Raw genomic sequence first — 19450 nt, forward strand, 5'->3', positions numbered from 1 at the left:
TCTCAAGCATTCCCAGGCTCCCTCCCTGCCTCTTAAAGAAGCCACAAGGCTTCCTGCCTGCCTTTCAGAGAATGAGCTTGTCATGGAAGTATCTTCAGAGGAAAATCATTGAAATTCCTTGAGCCTTTTCTTTTCCTGCTGCCCAGGACAGTAACTGTGACACTGTAAACTTACTTCCTGTTGAAAAGAAAAACACACACACACAAAACCCGGCTCGCTCCGAAGATGCCGGCCTTGTCTGGTCCCCAGAAGCGGACCCAGGAGTCCAGCAGACTCAGCGTTGACAGCAGCAGCAGGGACCGACCACAGGCACAGGCCACCTCTGGGGTCCGAGCACGCCAGCAGGGAGCGAGCAGTAACGCTGTCGGGCCGGTGCAGGTGGGGCGGTGCCCTGGTCGCAGGGGAGGGCCGGGCGCCGGAGGCCAGCGGCTAACGTCACTCGGCCACCAGCTTGCACGGTGGCCCCGTCCCTGAGCCCTTATTCGGAACATGCGGGATTTCCACGGCGCTGCTGAGTCCGAAAGCCTTTCTCCCCGGCGTTGGAAGGCCTGTCACCCCCCGACCGAGAACGCAGGGACGTACTTCTGTTCGCATGGACACGGGGCTCGGCACGTGAGGACGGGTGTCTGTCTATAGATACGCCCGTCTCGGGAGATGCCCGTTTCCCGGTGTGTCTGCCACAGACACACCGAGGCTCTGGCTCCGTTTCCCCTCCCGGGGCACCTGCATTCAGAGCGGCAGGCGCGGCTTCAGTTTCATTTGCAGAGAAATGCCCAGGGTCCTGCAGCCTACACTCGTGACCCTCGTTCCCAGAGCTATTTTCCATCTGCGCCGGTTTGTAGTAACGGGCAGTTCTGTTCATTTCGTAAGAGAGAACCTCTGTCTCTCCTGAGTGTGTCTGAGCTGAGGGCGGCCCGAGAAGGCGGCCCAGGGAGCAGACCTGGGGGCCAGTGCAGAGCGCGCCCCTGCGCAGTGGGGACGCGCTGAGCTCAAGTGTGTCCCCCACCAGTGGCCTCAGCCCCGCGCCGTCAAGCTCATGCTACCGCCTCCGCCCCAGCCCGGCCTGCATGTCTCCAGTCTGTCAGAAACGGGCCCTCTCCGCAAAGCCCCAAGTGGCACCGGCCCGCTGATGTGAGCTTTACCCAGAGACCCCACGCGGCCCGGGGACCCTGCGGCCGCTCCACGCCGGCCTCACCTACTGTCCCAGCGGCCCACGGGCCTGTGGGGGAGGCAGGAGAGAACCACCTGCTCTGTCTCAGGATACCTCTTGGGATGGCTCTCGCCCCCACCCCCCCTCGCCACTCCGCAGGGACAGTCTGCGGGCCCTGCCACGGTCACTACCAGAGCCCTGCTCCTGCCCAGCAACGTGTCCCACTCCAGCGGCCTGGGGACCCTGGTGGGAACCTCTCCAGGGCCCTGGGGAGCAACCCCAAGAGTGGCGGGCGGATGTCCGCGGGGCAGCTCCGGACAGTCCCCGGGCTCCGCAGAAGGGCTCCTCCTCACTGCTTCGCCTGCCTGTCCTCGGGCGCGGCTCCCTGGGACCACGTCCTAAGTAAACTTCCTGCGTGCTGCCTTTGTCTCGGGCTCTGCTCCGGGGGACCCACGCGGAGGCAGCGTGAGAACCAGTGAGAGCGTTTGCAAGCGGCTGGGCCTGCCTGTTCCCGCCGTACACAGACGCCCACGTGACCTGACGGCGTCCGCGGCGTGTTCCTTGCTCTGGACTTACAGGGCTCCCTGAGGTGCTGGGAGCCAGAGCTCTGCTGGGGCAGCGTGCAGGAGAGATTTGTGTTAATATCTGTACCGCCGACCTTAGGAGCCGTCGGTGCAGCCCTGGCGGGTTCGAGCCCCGTCAGGCACGGACGAGAAGCCGGCCGATCCGTGTGTCTGTCTGTCTGTCTGTCTATCTGTCTCTCTCTTCCTCTCTAAAACCAATTTTTACAAAGTCCTCAGGTGAGGATAAAACAATAAAAGCCTCACAGGTGTAACAGGTGACACTTCCTGCCGTGCAGGTGTGGGGTGGGAGGAGCCCGTGCGCTGGGGTCCGGACAGGCGGGTGGGAGGGGCCTGTCTGCACCCCTGGCAGGACCACACTCCTGCGGTTCCGAGCCTGTCCCCAGAGCCTTCTCCTGGACAGGGAAAGGAATCCCAGAGCCAGTGGGAGGCAGGTGGCTTTGATGTGGACTTTCTAGGCTAACTAAGCTCACGATGGTGTCCCTGCAGAGAGGGCACAGGGACAGGCTTGCTCCCCAGCTCCCGGGGCACCTGAACCTCCCCCGCCGCCAGCCTCCTGCAAGCTTCAGAGAACAGAGGCTGCCCGAGGCCACGTCCCCGCCTGTCCCTTCATCTCAGCATCTCTCGTCAGCTACAGCTGAGCGCACATCTGCTCGCGCAGAAGCATCTCTAGATGGACGTGAACAGACTTCCGAAGGAGGGAGGAGAGCCCAGTACTGCCACTTTCCTGTCTGAAGACCTCCTGACAGGGAACCAAGAACATTAGGTCAAAAGCCTTCCAAACAGAATAGTCCTGTGTTTCATCATCTTGCATCCGAGTTCTCCAGCGAGTTATAAGAGCAAAGGTTTCCCTTGTTGCCAGAACGTATGTCCGTGGAACGGCTACAGAATTTCAGTGTCCCAAGCAAACTGGCACACAAACCCCCAGTGCTTGGAGATTTAACACGAAGTGAAACAGAAACAGAAGGGTCTGGGTGTCACGGTGTTCCCACAGCGCAGCGGGCGAGGGCGTCGGCTCAGCGGGGAGAGGACGCCTGTAGAGGGCCGACTGGGCAGCGGGGGGCAGGGAGGCCGCAGAGGGCGGCCCAGGAGGGGGCGGGGTGCTGCATTCCATCCCGTGCGGGAGGCAGGCACCTGAGCCCGGGGCAGCGTACGCAGGGGGGCGGGGGGGGTGCTGCGTGAGAGCCCAGGAGAGGCTGCGGGCTTTGGGTGGGAGGGAGGGACCAAGTCGGAGGGATCCCTGGCTTAAGGGAAAGCCATCCTGAAGGACAAGTCAGGAGAGTAAAGCATTTCCAATGAAACCTCAAGGTATTTGTTAATTTGCGGGGGAATTAGGTCATTCGGGTGAGCAAGAACGAATTAATGAAAAGGCACCAGGACATGAAGACTGACTGAAGTGGGAGCGACCTCTTAACCCGGATCCGTGCCGTTGGTAAGGGACCGACAGCCGGGTCTCGAAGCTGGGAACCGTTTTTGGAAACTATCGTATGTTTTCCTTTCCCCAGCCACATTCAAGATTACTTTCCTTTTGGTAGAAAAAAAAATAATGATGGGTAATCTTGGCGAGAAGGAAGGTGGCAAGGGAGATACTTTAATGTGTTATCCGTCTGCCACACTGCCTCGCAAATGGACTCATTTTCCTGTCAAACTGGATCATTCCAAGTGGAAGGGGCGTCAGGAACAAAACGTCAGGATGTAGTTCACATTTAGAAAACACGCCGGTGTGTGCTAAGGATTTTATTCCGGGTGTTGGGGCTTCGCCGTGTTGCCCGCTTTAAAGACTGAGTCTGAGGTGCAGCAGCCCTCCCGTGGCGCAGGTGACAGTGCCCGCCTTACACTGTCGGTGGCCCTGGGACCCGTGCTCTGCGTCCTGAGCCAGGAGGGGCAGCCCAAGGACCCGCTCTCAGCTCGTCCACAGACAGGCGGACAGGTGGATGTCTGCACAGTCCTTTATGACGCGTGCTGGGGACCCCTGTAGGTGCCTGCGGTCACGGAGCAGCATCCCTGCGAGTCCCCCTCAGACACGCGCGTGAGGTCCGGCACGCCTGCACAGCGTTGTGTACGCACGCGGCTGCCCCTGCGAAACGGGGATGCGCCGAGCCCCCTCGGGGGCTGGGGTCCCTCAGACCATCGGATAAGGGCGGCGGGTGCGCACGCCAGGTGGGAGCCCCCCGGCAGGAGGCAGATCTCAGTCACCTCCCGTGATTCCTGCCTCAGGACTTCCTCATGCTGATGGGGTTTCGTCGGGCAGATTTCTCTGTTTCCGGGCTTCAGCCACAGACAGTAAAGACCAGACACTAAACAGAAAGGCATTTCAGGGCCGTAAATGAGGCAAGAACGAACCGGTCTGGGTCAGGAGCCAGGGAAACGTCACAGTGCGTCCTTTCCGTGGGTCCCCAGGCCTCATCTGCGTGTTTGGGGGCACCTGGCCCTGCCGTGCAGAGGGCAAGGCCACCCTGACGGGGCGCTGCCTTTGGAAATGCTCATTGCCACTCCCCATAGTGACCATCCGGAGTCTTCCTCTCCAGCAGTTACTGCCGGTCTTTGGAGGGAAAACAGACTCCTCGGTCGTGAGCCTCCCCGGAGAGGGAAGCAGCGTGAGTGATCTTCCGGCCGAGGCCCTTCTGTCTGTCCAAGCAAGCCCGCCCTCCCTTCCCTGCGTGGTAGCTGGTCTCTCTGGATTTGAAGGCACTGCGGTCCTTGGACATTCACTCCTGCAATCCGGGGGACACGCCACGGGGGGCTGCTGACAGGCGGGACAGGGGCGGAGCGGCCTGCGGGCCAGTCTACTCTGTCTCCTGGTCACCATCCCCCGCCCCCCGCCATGTGCACTTGTGACACCAAGCACCGGAGGCCCCCACACCTGAACCCCAGCCGCGGTGGCTGTCCCTGAGCCGTGCGCACCTCTGTTCTCAGCGAGTCCTCAGCGCTCCCACTTCTCCTGAGACCCTCGTTTAATGCCACTGCCTCGGGTGGGAGGAAGGCGTCTCTCTGAGAATCACACAGCACGTCTCATACTTGACGCTTCTGTTTCTGTTCCACTTTCTCCCAAGACGTCATTGGGTAGCCGGCGGGCCGGTTTCACATTGAATTTCACTTCCTTCTGTTGTATGTATTGTATTTAGAGACTGCACACACGTATCCCACATACATGACACCTGCATCCACACATGTGTATACACACGTCTGCAGCTTGCTTCCATGTAAGATGACCCCCCCACTCTACACACGCTCTGTCACGCTGGAAAGCTGACAGCAGCGACTTAAAAAGCACTTTGTGTCCCGTCATTATCAGTGATGGCAATAAAGCTAAGAACTTTTATTTTTATACTCTGGATCTTTTATGTCTTTTAAAGTTCCTAAGTGGTTTTAAATTGGAACATGACTTCAAAATGTCAAATTAGAAACAGCCTCTCATGCCTCTTGCTGGCTGTGGACACATTTGACCACCAGCTCCAGAAATGGGGCCGGGGAAGGGTTCAAGGATTCGCTTTCCCCTCTAGTCGCAGAGCGCAGAGTGGCCACAGAGAGCGGGTCTTCCTCGGCTCTTAAGCACTTCAGTCGGTGAGATTACAGACTGTATTTATAACTGCTTGTAAATGACCACTTCGGAGTGCGGACTTCACCGCGCTCCAGCCTGAATCTGCCGTGAATAGCTCCAAACTCCCCAGAATAAGTCTTTCTAAATATTGTTTTTGCTCGGGGTTGAGAGTAACTAAGATAGCTTCTCTGGATGACCTCTGTAGCTTTAACTTCAACCTCAAAAATGCCATTGTTCCCATGGGGATACATGAGGGGGCGGCAGTGGGACGGAGCGAGGGGGAGAAATGACGAACCCCTACACAGCAGCTCCCTTAAACGGGGTGTTTAAACCATGTGAGTTGCGATTCTGAGCAGGCAGAGGAGGGGAGAATGGACTGAGAGAGGGCCCGGCCCCCGCGGGCCAGGGCCGGGCGGGATGAGGGAGGCTGGTGACGCGTGACGTCTGCCCCACGGACAGGAGATGCCGGCTGGGCGGCCGTGGGAGCACCAGCTGCCCTGCCCCACACGCGGAGCCACGGCCTCCACAGCCAGGCCTGACAGAGAGACAAAGACGGGGCTCCGGCAGGTGTCGGCTTCCCGCCGCTGGTCCCCCGACGGCCGTGGGGAACCGGGGACAGCGTCAGGGGCCCCGTCCCCAGTGCCGGCGACGGGAAGTGTGTGGGCGCGGGGACGGGCCCGTGGCCAGCGAGCCACGGAACGGACGGGGTGGGGGCGCCGCAAGGCCCAGCGCTGACCCTCAGACCCTGCCACCCCCCGGGGACACGGTGTGCGGACCCCAGCACAGAGGCCCCGGCTGAGGGAGCCGCCCCGCCCGCTGCCAGGCAGGAGCGCAGAGGGGCCCAGCAGGGACCGCGGACCTGCGGGCGCTCCACGGGGCCAGGATGGCCCAACAAGCAGTTGTCACCAGTGTTCAGTCACTCACCGTCATAAAAAACCCTTAGTTACGACGATGTGATGAAGAAACAGAAACAGGGCTTCTGTCCTCACTTTAGATTTTAGACCAGTGACTGGAACAGTGGCTCCCGTCACTGGATCGTTACAAAAAAACAAAGAAGAAATAAAACTGAGACTTAGGTGCCCCAAGCCATGCACACACAGTGACTGAAAACACAGCGTCACGAGCCCTGGCCGGGCGCTCAGCGGCTGGAACGTTGTGCTGTGCTCCAGAAGCCTGAAGGTTTCGTCCCCGGTTGGGGCGCTTCCGAGGGACAACCAACAGATATTCCTCTCTCACCGCCCCCCATCCCTCCTGCCCTCCCTCTCTAAAATCAGTAAATATTCTTGGGTGAGGATGAAAAAACAACACATAGCTTAATTTATGAAAGCAGCCTAAGTGTCCATCAGCCTGTGAGCGGCTTAAGAAGCCGTGGTGCACACACACAATGGAATAGTACGCAGCCACGAAAAGGAAAGCAACCTTACCATCTGCAGCAGCGTGGGTGGGCCTAGAGGGGATTATACTCCGTGCAGTACGCCAGGCAAGACAAATACTACATGATTCCACGTATACGTGGAACCTAAGGAACAAACTAAACAAACACACGGGATGGAAACAGACCCCTGGATACAAAGAACAGACTGAGGGATGCGGGGCGTGGGGGTGGGGACGGGGGGGACAGGGTGAAGGGACTGAGCAGCACAGACTGGCAGTCACAAAGTCACGGGGTCATAAGTACAGTGTCGGGGACGCAGCCGACGATACTGTATTAACTGTGTGTGGGGTCAGGGCTGCTAGACTTACTGGGGACCCCTCTGTAAATTACATAATTCTCTAACCACTATGGTGTACACTGGAAAGGAACAGAAAATAATGTCAACTGTCATTGAAAACATAGCTCCGTTAGTGCCTAAAACCGTCCTCTGACCCATCAGAAACACTGTATTGTGTACGAGGTCCCCGCAAAGATCAGCAATTTAGAGTCAAAGGCTGTCAAGTGGGGAGCAGGCTGCACGGCCCAAGCCCACCTGGCCCGGCCCCCCCCCCACCCTGGCCTGCGTGTGTGTTAATCACATTGCCTGGTGGCCAATGATGGCTACCGGGACCGTCGGGCATGGCATGGGCGCCCCGCTCTCCCATGCTCACACTCACAGCACAGGGAGCCTGCAGGCCGGGCCCCCCAGTGACTCAGGCAGGAAGAGCCCCCCTTGACCGGCATGTGAAGTCGTGGATGCTCTAGTCTGATATGTGAAATGATGAGCTCGTGACAAAGGCACACACGTTTGGAAAATGTTCATAGGTCTCCTGCGTGATGAACTCAGTAGGAGGGAAGGGATGGGGGCGTGGGGGCGCCGAATGCGGAGCTGAGGGGCGACCCTGCTAGTTACGGGGGGAGGCCCACGGTGAGCCTGTCCCCACACACTCTCCCGAAGTGGACGCTTTGAGGACTAGGTCTAGAGTGCGGCAGAAGCAATGATGCTTCTGAGAACCAAACTTGTACTCCCTGCAGAACAGGGCAGAGCTATGGCTGGGCAGGATGGCCGTAACAGGGCGGAAGCTGCGGCTCCTCCTGGGCAGCCCGTCTGCCCGTCTGCCTCGGGAGGCGGCCTCGCTCCCTCTCCTGCCTGCCACGCGGCAACTCCTCGTTTGCCTCCTGCACACAACGCTGCAGAGCTGCCAGATCTTGAGTTAAATAAAATCACACTGTATTTTACGTCTGGTGGTTAAAAACAAGCAAAACAACCAGCCGAATTCCCCCATGAGAGCGAGTCCCAGGTCACCCTAGATGTGTCAGAGGCAGGGAGACTCCCGGGCGTGGGACTCACGCGTGCCGCCCTGGCGCGGGTCTGTTTGCAGCTGGAGAGCTACATCCAGGAGAGCATGCGGAAGGAGGTGGCGGGGGCGCAGCACAGCGCCGTGCAGAACCAGACCGCGGCCATGATCGAGATGGGGGCGAGCCTGCTGAACCAGACCGCGGAGCAGACGCGCAAGCTGACGGACGTGGAGGCCCAAGTAAGCGACGGGCGGCCCCGCGCGCGGCCCCACGACCCCAGAAAGAAACGGGACGGGGAAGGGGGGCGAGTGTAGCAGAAAACAGGGTCAGTGAATGAGAATTTGAGAACTTGTGAGCAGACGGGACTTTAAAATCAGTGCATAATCTTCACTTTTCATGCTGAGGTGCCATGACATGTTCTCTACTGGGACCCTCGAGTCACTTCTTCCTCAGGCCAGGTCAGTGCTCCTCCGCCTCCCTGGGGGGTGCTGGGCCCTGGATGTTCCGTCCATGCTGCGGTAACTTTTCGACGCCCTGAGAAGGAACAGCACCGAGGCAGAGGGCCGTCCATCAGGCCGCTCTTCAGTTAAGATCAAACCCAAACCTCCAAGACGGTTAGAACGTTTGCGAGGCTGAGGGTACAGGATTTGTCCCGGGAGCCGTTAAGAGTCGTTGCAGGACTCGGCAGAGAAACGGGCAAACGCGCGGCAGGAAGCAGGGTGCCGCTCAGAGGCCCCGCTCCTGGCAGTGCGGACCCTGCGGCGGCGCGAGTGCCCCCGGGCTGGAGGGCCACACCGCTGACCCCGAAGTTCCCTTTTAGCTTTCAGATCCTGTGAGCTAACGGTTCGCAGTAGCAGAAAAGGCGGCCAGGGAATATGAACGGAGTAAAAGAAAAACTGCGGAATATTGAGACGGAAGTCATGGGGTCGTGCTGAACGGCGCACCCGTGACCAGGAAGCGTCCAGGGGGGCGATGCAGCTGGAGGACTTCACGGAGGCGCCTTCACCGTGGCCCCGCGCCCTGGCTCCGAGGCCCGGCCTGTCCCTGGGCTTCTGCAGCTGGTACTGTGCTGCTCTGAGCTCTCAGCGATGCTCAAAGAAGCAGCAGCAGTTCTAACTGTAAACAATGCCCACGGCATGTGATTCCCAGGGAAGGCCAGACCCCGGCCAGGCGGGAAGGGAGGCGGCCACCTCCCGACTGAGCAGACCTGGACGGCAGGTGCAGGTGTGGGTTGCCTCCCTGAGGCCTGTCGCCCGGGGGCTGGCAGACGCCAAGGGTGCTTTCATCTGAGGACAGAACAAGTTATCTGCTTACCAGATATTTCCACAATGTTAGAAGTTTAGGAAAAGTATAAGCATTTTATAGGACGGATCACAAAGAGGTAACGAAAGGCAGGAACGAAAACACAGAAACTGTGATCCAAAGACGCAATGGAAACTAGGACGCGGGAGAAGGAAGCGGAGGGAAGACGGCACGAGCGACCGGGCAGCACCGCCGCGCGCGGGCAGACCCTCCTTCCTTTGCCAGCAGCAGCTCCGGGCCCCTTACACGCGACCCTTGCCGTGCGCCTGCCTGTCCCGCTGTGTGACAGCGCGGCACGTGGCAGAACGAGGAAAACGGTGCTATTATTTGACACGGATGCCACTGTCCAGAACTTTTAAACCCTCTCCAAAATAAAGGCCTGGTAAAAAAAACTTGTAAACGAACTGACGTGATCCGGGAAATCAAGACTTTTCTGATGATGAAAAATAAGAGCCAAAATGAGGCCAAAATAAGAGCGCTGGGTAGACACATGAATGCTTTAGTTCTGTTTTCCTATAATCTGGATAACTTAATTAACGGTAAATTATGTCTAATTTTAAAAATGGTAAATAGGAGCTTTCTTTTGTTACATTTAGGTATTAAATCAGACGACAAGACTCGAGCTTCAGCTTCTGGAACATTCCCTTTCCACAAACAAATTGGAAAAGCAGATTTTGGATCAGACGAGTGAAATAAACAAGCTGCAGGATAAGAACAGGTAATAACAGTGCAAGCCATTTACAACCCGGGATGGCACACTTCCCGGCTACACAGGACCGTTCTGTGCCACCGTTCATCGCGAGCGTTCTTTGCAAATGCCGCGCTTCCTCACTCAGGGTCCCGCGGCCCGGGCCCGCTGGGGCGGAGGGCGGGAGCGGGGTGGGGGCGAGCCCTTCCGCAGCGGCACCGCTAGCCGGCCTCGGCGGTGCGTCCCGTCCTCTGGCCCCTTAAAGACCTTCTACCCGCAATCTCCAAACTCTGCCTCCGTATGACGAGAAAAACGCTGCCCGCGCTGTGGGGAGAGAGGGACCCCGGCCTGGGCGTTTTCAGGTTAACTTTCCCCAGTTTCTCTGCCTCTGGAAAACTAGTTTTTTCCCCACGGAACACAGTCCACAGCGGGCAGACCGCCCTTACACTGTACACCAAAGCACGTTTCCTAAGGCAGTCGCTGCTCTTAAAACTTAAAGACCCAAAGTTAAGATTAAATGATATTAGTATTTAAATATAGAAAAATGCCAAAAAATACAAAAACAACAATCATGGGTGATGGGTGGGGGCTGTTTTCCAAAGTTTCGTCCCTCGGGGGGACCTCATTCACACGCTTGGGGCACAGCTTCCCGCTTCTCATCAGAGCATGCGGGTGACGTGCGCGTGGCCACGTGCCCGTGTGCTCTCTGCTTCACGGTGAAACTAGGTCAAGGAAGTCACTCTTTGCTCTGAACCAAAGAGATGGTACACTGTTTTATAATCATTCTTTCCTGTGACTCAGGAACGAGGCTCAATCACTCTTTCGGTCCTTTGGGTAGGACGTTTGACTCACTAATTTAGAATCTGCAAAAGCAAGTCAGCTTTTAATCCAAATACATTTTTTAACGTTTCACATTTTCTCTTCTGCGAAGTAGGAAGGGAAAGTTCGGGGGCGACACCAGCCTCTCTGACACGATCTCGCGTGGGGAGGCGCCCACAACCCGCACTCCTCGCGGGGGCCGGCCGGCTCCCGTCCCTGGCCAGCCACGCCTGTGAGAACGTGTCCCCTGTAGAACACGCCCGAGTACCGCACACTGTTCCCTCCGTCTGAGTCTATGACGCTAACGCTCCCGTTTCAGTCCGCACATCTTTGTAAAGATCTGTCAGATCGCAGTGCCGTTGGCCCAGAGAAACACGCATCTTACTCCCGAGTTCAGACACACGGCCCCACACGGTCACTTCCACAGCAGGCTTTGTCACACGTCGGCACGAATCGCTTAAGACACAGCCAGCAGCGGTCAGTCCAGTCCTGATGGTGCCGGGTCTGGTGGAGTCTCCTCTGGGAAGCTTGTCCCCGAGCAAGCGGCTCACCCCGGCCACCCCGCAGCGGCTGGGGTGCCTTCGCTCTTGCCTGTAGGATCCTCCGCAGCTTTCTTCACCTAAATGCCTCCCACTTGCCCCAATTTAATCGTCTACACAGAACCGTAATGTACTTGTCCGATAATGCTAACCCAGTTTCGTAAGACGTGAAATGTAAACTTCCCACCTGCCCCATAAAGCCACCAACCGTAAGTAAAAATAAAAAAATTGCTGGTGATTTGACACCTCTCAGTAAGTTTGGCGCACCATGTTTTCGGGTGCCTCAAATTTGGACTAAACTAAGATTTAATTTGCAAGAATGTCACTGCAAAATATGTAAATGTACTGAATATAGCAGACATAATTTAAATTACCTTCAATAATTCCCCTAAAGTGCAACTGCTTTCTTTATGCGTTAGTTTCAAATGAAGTCAAAGTATTTACTAAGGGTCAGCGTTTTTCTGAAAATCGCCACTGCTATACTTTCAAATTCACCAGCTGAAGCTGCAAGTTACTATGGGTTTTTCCCCTTGTCAGTCTTTTTTTTCCTTATAAAAATAGTTAATTTAGGGGCTACTTGTACCAGTTCAATTAAGTGGTGACTGTTGGCACCATGATTATTGTTACTGGAAAGTGCTACCCTTGGCAATAAAAGTTCATAAAATCAACATGAATCAGCCTGGATATTTCTGCTAAAATAGGATATTTCCCCACAGCTCCCAGCTGACCATGAATTATGTTAATATAAAGCTAAGCTGCACCCAAGTCCAACTTTTATGACCAAACTGACCATCCGGTATCAGACCGTCAAATAAAATGGCAGCGAGCCTCCTCATCAGCGAGGCTGTGGCCCCAAAAGCCGCAAGTGGCGCCCTGCTAGACCGCGCGTCCCTGCCAGGGCACCCTGTCCTCGGGTCCGTGTCTCACCCACGTCGTAGCTCCCTGTATAATCTGCTGGGCCAGCCTGAGGGCCTCTCCGGGGCCGTGGCAACGCCTGGGCCCTTTATAATGCCTCTGACATCTCAACGCGTGCGTGAGCACTGCTAGACGGGGAGATGTTCAGGAGGCACCGGGTCTTGACCATGACTTCCCTCCACCAGCTTCCTGGAGAAGAAAGTGCTCGACATGGAAGACAAGCACGTCGTTCAACTCCAGTCCATCAAGGAAGAGAAGGACCAGCTGCAGGTGTTGGTATCCAAGCAAAACTCCATCATCGAGGAACTAGAGAAGCAGCTGGTGACGGCGACCGTGAACAACTCAGCCCTGCAGAAGCAGCAGCACGACCTCATGGAGACCGTGCACAGTCTGCTGACCATGATGTCCGCGCCAGGCCGTGAGTGACGCTTCTGCACCGCGGTACAGTCAGTTCCCAGGGGACCCCCGAAGTCCTAAAAACCCTCGTCGTTCAGAGAAAAGGCACCATCTTCTTTACACATTGGTTACGAAAGCTTTATAGGGTCTCAGTATAGAACCAGTTGAGAAGGAGAAAAGGAGGGAAGGGGGATGTATTTACACCAATGCATTATTACGAAGCAAAACACCCCAAATCCAGTTTTGAGTCGCGGGCATCCAAGAGCCGTACGTGAGTTAATCCCGTCGCTCGCTAGACAGGGGGGCAGGCGGGTTGGGGCGTGCAGCGGGAAAGCAGCCCCGGAGCCGTGAGGCTGTGTCTCCGTGGGCCCCTGCATGTCCCCACGCCCGCTGCAGGGAGGGGCCCGTCTCCCTCGCTCACAGGGGCTGTGACGAGCGGCCCCGCGGCCTTTTTAGGTTCTTTCTTAAACAAGTCGGTCTCGTTCTTGCTCTGGCGTCTCTCACAACGGCCCCGTAGCCTTCGACCCAGACACACTTCATGCAGGAATCACGCTGAGACGCTCGTCGCCCCACAAGAACTGCGCCCTCACACCTGCTGGGGCCGGGTGGTCGTTCCACTTTAGCAGAGACCCTCCCCCAAGGTCTCTGCTGCCCAGCGGCAGCTCCCGCCGGGCGCCCCTGACGCACACACCCTCCGACTGGGCTGCCACACTCTCACGGTTCAGGAAAAGCGTATTTTTTAACTTTCAGAGGAAAGGAACAGGCGATTCTCTGACAGTGTCTGGAGGGACTAAGGCAGTGAGAGGCGGGGGCTCCGATGGGCCTCCGCAGAGGGGCTCACGCAGCTCGGCTCCTGGCGGGGGGAGTGAGTGGAGAAAGGGCAGGGCCGGCGTCCGCCTGCCCGACCCCTGCGACGCGCACACCGGCCAGGCCGGGCAGGAGCGCGGTGGGTGTGGAGGAAGCACAGGTAAACACCTGCAAGGACACACGTGCACACACACATGCACCCACTTTTTTAATGTGGCAAGGAAGGACTGGGGAGTCTGAACATTGAAATCTGAGAGAATTTCAGTCCTAGAATTCTCAGACTTGGGTGAAGAACTGCAGAGGCGCAGATACACGTTAGGTTCCCCTTTAAAACAAATCCTATGGGGCGGCTGCTAAAACTCAGTAGGACACAGAGTGTCTGACCCCAGTAGCCGAGCGGAACGTATAAAGGCTCGGTCCTGCACACACAGCAGAGAGAAACAGTCCCGCCGCTGCCCGGCTGCGGCCACGGCTCGGGGTGGAGCAGAGCAGCCCCTGGACGGGTCACACTGTTCGCGGACACGTTCCGTTATTCCCCGTCATCACCTTCTCTGAGCCTTCTCACGCGGCAAGATTTTAAAAAGCAGTGGCTCACTAGAGCTGTGAACTATGGCATGACCCTGAGCCACTCATCAAAAAGGACGCGTGGGCCACTGGTCACAGTCACGGAGAGTTCGTACAAAATGGGCCGGAAGGGTAACTTTTCTGGCAAGGGCAGAGAAGTGGCATACCCGCCTGACTTACTAGGAGACCTCAAACGTAAGGAAACGTCCCAGATGAGCGCACCTTGCAATCCACGAGCTCCACATAAACGCTGTTCGTTTCTCCACGCAGCCAGGGGAGCGCCGGCGGCCAAGGAGGAGCAGGCTGTCTTCAGGGACTGCGCGGAAGCGTTCAAGTCCGGCCGCACCACCAACGGTGTCTACACGCTGGCCTTCCCCAACTCCACAGAGAAGGTCAAGGTAAGGGGTTGCCCCCCGGGTTCACTGCCCGGCCGCGTGCACGGGATGTCCCCCCGGGCTGCAGGCCCCAGTCAGTGCGGGCACTGGCTGCACGCGAGGCCCACGGGGGTGCTGGCGCACTGTCGCCCCGCCATGCGCTCCTGGTCCCGGGCTCGGCCCCACATGCCTCCGCTGTCTCCCGGGCAGCGTGAGGCTCTTCCGTTAAGTTTAAAGAAAACATCTTCCAATACCAGGAGTTTGAACAGCCACGGTGTGCCTTTCAGTCCTTATCTCATGTAGCAACGGTAGCCCGTCCCCCAAAGCAGTCCTTCAGCTTGCGGCCTCTGGCCCCCGGCCCCCGGAGTGGCCTGACCTCCGGCCCCTGGCGTGCAGAGGCGGGTCACACACGTTTCCAGCCGGCACACAAACATGGAAAGACGCGCACTCGGCAGCAGGGGCTTCCTAAAGCCGTGCCCTGACCGCGTGGTCAGACATCCTGAGCGGCAGGAGCGCAGCGCCATGCGGTCTGCTTCTCACTACGGCACCAGCGGGTTCACACCCCGGTGCCTGCGCATGACGCGCGCAAACACCAGGGCCACGTGGCGTGAAAGGACCTGAGGACGCAGTGTTACTACGGAAACAGCGCCAGGGGCCAGGGTCTGGGGACCCGCAGGCCACTCCCCCCGGACCCCCGGGGTAGGCGCCTCTCCCCCGCCACGGCGGCAGAAGATGCACATGCAGCATCAAGGGCAGAGCATCTTCTCCCCGGGACACGCGTGTGCTCCGGCGTGCGCCCCTGCCCGTGCCTGTGCCGAGTGACTTGAGGCGCGGAGGCTGCGGCTGGGGGAGCTGGAGAGCAGCGCGCTGAGGGGGGCTCTGCAGTTGCCCTGGGCTGCTCCGGGGAGGCTGCTCCTCCCAGGGGCCCAGAGCCGCCCCCCAGGGGCTACTTTGAGAAGCTGGAGGAAGCTCAGCAGAGAATCAGTTGCGTAAATGTTGTGCGACCGCAGGAACAGCTGTGAGCATGCTGCACTGTACTGCAGAAGCAGCGCACGGGGACGCGCACACCGACGGACAGGCACTCGGTACCGCGTCACACATGGAGCCTTGAGAGACGCCTGGGGGACCTGCCTCTGAGTCAGTGCCGCCCTCGGCGCAGTAATAACGAAAAACTGAAAGTATAAGCACTAAGGGTTTAAAGACACGGGATCTGAAACGGTAACAGACCTTGATTATGAACGTAAAGGACAAATACTGTGTTGGTGAAGACAACCCTTCCCAGAGGAACCCAACCATGCAGCTGCTTTAAGTCACCCCTGAGCATCGGCTAACGTCCCCGGAAGCACGCGCTGAGGTTGGAAAAGCCCCGAACAGTCTGCTGCGGCCACGGAGCGCCGAGCAGCCTCTGCTGAGCCTTTCCACCCGCCCTGCGGTCCGGTTTTCATGACGATTCTTGGGATGCTATTGTCTGTCCCCAGACGCCGGGCTCTTCTTGGCACAGGTAATGGGGCAGGAGCGGCAGCAGGGGACACACACGCTGAGGGTACAAGTAAGATGTGGCTGCTGCCGAGGCAAACCCAGACGGACAGTCGCCGCCCAGCTGCTGAGTTAACGTTCTTGTGACTCAGCCCCACGCTCCCACCTGGCGCACGAGACCCACCCAGGGGCCTGGCGAAGCGTCCTGTAGGGAGGGGCAGCACGCAGGAGTCAGGGCGGCGTGAGTCTCCGGTCACCGCAGGGCACAGCGGGCCCCGCAGCCCCACCTCCTCGCCTCCAAGGGCACGGCCCAGCGCGAGCTGCCCAGGGCCCCCGCGATGGAAGGCCCCGCAACTCAGCAGCTGGTCCAGGAGAGGAACTAAAGCGGCCCCGGCCCCGGGACGGGCACTGCTGTGCTGATCCCAGTACCGGCTGCCTGGGGCTGCTGGCCTGGCGCGGGGGCGTGGGGCCCGGGCACCCTCTGAGGGTCCCTGCTTTGCCCATCCTGACGTCGTCTGCGTCACCCTTTCCACTCAGCGCCTTCTGGAGGTGTGGAGAACTCCTCTCGGCGTTTCACGACCCAACTACCTGTGATACTGCACTTCGGATTTCATACGCTCTTTCTGTTTCAAGAACCTGGACAAAGTCACATCGAGAAAACGTTCCGATGACGGAGCTGGAGGACAGTGTGGCTCTGGTCGTTCACACCCCTGCAGACACCCTCGGCCACCCCAGAGCCTTGACTCCGATCTCCAGGACAGCCTGGACTGGTTCTCTGACTTAAAGACGATGGTTCTCACACCCAAGGAGGACCGCACAGCCTTGGCACAAGGAAAGGCACATGAAGAGCCACAGCAGCTCCGCCCACCGCACAAGGCTCCCCGGGATTCGGGAGCGGACACCTCTGCACACACACAGCTTCTCAGGCCCCTGTGGCTAAGTGTGGCCTTTAAAAGACGTCCTGACGGACAGGAGCAGGACTGAGCGGACGAGAGGAGGGCTGTGTGGGAACTGCCTGCCCCTTGCAACTGTGCTGAGGGCCTTCGGGCCTGTGCACAGAGGGTCAGGTGTCCGTGTCGGTCAGCAGGGTCTTGCGGGAAACACATGATCTAATTAGGAACTGGAGAGCCCTTATTCACACCCTGCATTCCACTTCACAGCTGAAGGCCTGATCACATGCATCTAACGTGACCTGATAGGTTTCTTGCTCTCAGAAGCGCAGTATTACCTATCACTGCAGGTCACGGTCAGATCAGACAAGCTGACCACGGACCTCGCACAGACGTGGCACAGAGCGTGCCGGCGCCACAGCGGCCGCCCACAGTAGTGCTGATGAGACGCAGGGTGGTTGCTGTTAACCAGATCGATGTTAAACGTTTGATTCACTTAAAACAGGAAAAGCATTTTATTCTTTGTAACGGTGATTTTCTTTTTAATGGAACATGTTTCCAAACATGAGAATCAGCGGGGAAAGCAATCGGGGCCAGGCAGCCCTCGTTGGAGAGGCTGGGAGAGAGGCAGCCGGCCAGCCCTTCAAGTGCAGGAGGGGTCTGGGCACCCCCACGCGCCAGGACTTTAACTCAGGGTAGTTCACGTCCCAGCTTACTCGGCCAAGATGTTCACCATTGTTACCAAAAAGACCGTGGCAAACAAAGGAAGACTGTTTCTAATTGGTTCTGAACCTTAACTTTCACGTGTACGGCCTGGTGTGCTGTAGGGAAATTTATCTTCACTTTCTGGAAAATGTTTTCGTTCTACTATAATCTCATTATTTAAAACTATTTATGTGACCTTATTTTCAGGGGTTTTTAGTTTCATAACGAACCTCCAGCCGAGCTGAAATTGACCGTGCATGCTCGTAGCCCAGGAAAGAACTCCGTGTTCTGAACCAGGTGCACACCCGGCCCGAAGGCAGACGCAGAAAGAGCGGGGGAGAGAGATGCCGTGGGCAGTGGGCAAAGGGCAGGCACGCCCGCAGCGTGGTCTGTGGACACAGCTGCCGGGCCACGCGCGGCCCACAGAGGGTGCGCGGCCCACAGAGGGTGCGCGGTCCCTGCGTCCCTCTGCTGAGGATGGGCTGAGGAGCCCGGTGTGCACCCCCAAAGTGGATGCCCAGCAGCCCCCGACACACTCTGTCTCAGGGGCCAGGGAACCCTGTGCAGCGAGAGCCCCCACCCCGAGTCCTGCAGAGCTGACAGGGTTGGCAGCCATCGTAAGGGCTGTCAGGGACGTGGACGCGAGTGCAGGCGTTCCTGCAGGCTGGCGGGGAGCGGTCTGGGGCCGCTCTGCCAAACGGCCCACTCCCGCGACGGCACGGAACAGCGGCCTCTGAGTCAGCTGCTGGGCGGGTCTGCAGCCTGACACAGGTGATGACAAGAGGGGCCTGCTTCCCTCACTGTGTTGTGTTATGTTACTGTTTATTTTCTATCGTCATTTCAGATCCGTCACTTCCCAGTTATTTAAACCATCTGTTTCTTGGAAGACCACAAAGATTTACCCCGAAGAACCCCGTGAGCACCGGTCTCGTTCACGGGGCTCTGCGCGGGGAGCACGCGGGCCTAGGCCGCGCGCCCCCGTGGTGACCGCGCCTCTCGTTGGCAGGCTTACTGTGACATGCAGACGGCCGGAGGGGGGTGGACCGTCTTTCAGCGACGGGAAGACGGCAGCGTCGATTTCCAGAGGACTTGGAAAGAGTACAAAGCGGTATGTGCGTCCGTTAAGCCATCTCAAAATCATTCTCTCGGGGGCAAGGAACTTTCGAGGTCCGCAGAGCCTTCGCCCCAAACCGAGAACAGCCGTGACCGACGACAATTTGTTCCGTTAACTCCCGGGTTCTTTGTCACCGTGGGTCAGTCCCCCTGTTAAAGGCTGGTGCTGTCCACGCAGTGCCGGCCGTGCGTCGAAAGGCTCTGGAAGGCCACCCGCCAGGCAGGGCTTCCCAGCCCCGTCAACTTAGCTGATGGCACCCCTGTTTCTGCGGGGGGCTCCCAGTCGTCCCGGTTATTCTCACACGAATTTCCTCCCAGGAACAGCTCGGTTCCTTAAAACTGACCTTTCACAGAGAGACCCACACTCTGTCACGGAGGCCCCCTCCAGGGTTCACGGGACAGGAAGGCATTTCTGCTGAGGCCCCGACAGCACCATGCTGCCGGGGACGAGTGCCTTTGGCGCGTGGGAAGAGGGGCACGCGGTGACCGGGGTCGCCTTGTGTCCGCAGGGCTTCGGGAACCCCGCGGGCGAGCACTGGCTCGGAAACGAGTTCGTGTCGCGAGTGACCACTCAGAGGCGCCACGCGCTGCGCATCCGCCTCGCGGACTGGGAGGGGAACGAGGCCCACGCGCTGTACGAGCACTTCTACCTCTCGGGCGAGGACCTCAACTACAGGTACAGCAGCGCGCGCCGCTGAGCACGCCCGGCCCGGCCGTGAGCGCCGCTGGGGGGACGGGCTTGGGCCACCCTCCGCCCCCTCCCCTGCAAACCCTTGTGTCTCTGCCGCCTTCAGGTGCGTTTCTCTCGGTTTCAAATTCTACCTTCGGCTTTAACAACGTGAGGGACACCGCAGGGGACACGGCCGCGTCTGCGGTG

General features: G+C 58.4%; 2 protein-coding genes across 2 annotated transcripts in view; one reads left to right on the forward strand and one right to left on the reverse strand.

Annotated features, from left to right (window-relative positions):
- Positions 1-19450, reverse strand: part of MCPH1 (microcephalin 1) — a 127454-nt gene that overhangs the window by 63433 nt on the left and 44571 nt on the right. The window lies entirely within an intron of this gene.
- Positions 1-19450, forward strand: part of ANGPT2 (angiopoietin 2) — a 39740-nt gene that overhangs the window by 14252 nt on the left and 6038 nt on the right. Inside the window, exons 2-7 of the mRNA XM_090258114.1 lie at positions 8069-8224; positions 9884-10005; positions 12434-12664; positions 14281-14413; positions 18467-18568; positions 19083-19249. Coding sequence (XP_090114240.1) covers positions 8069-8224; positions 9884-10005; positions 12434-12664; positions 14281-14413; positions 18467-18568; positions 19083-19249 — 911 coding nt within the window. The remainder of the gene's footprint in view (positions 1-8068; positions 8225-9883; positions 10006-12433; positions 12665-14280; positions 14414-18466; positions 18569-19082; positions 19250-19450) is intronic.

The sequence above is a fragment of the Furipterus horrens genome, unplaced genomic scaffold (genome assembly GCF_987537825.1).
Source record: "Furipterus horrens unplaced genomic scaffold, mFurHor1.1.pri manual_scaffold_12, whole genome shotgun sequence".
In the NCBI taxonomy this organism is placed as follows: Eukaryota; Metazoa; Chordata; class Mammalia; order Chiroptera; family Furipteridae; genus Furipterus; species Furipterus horrens.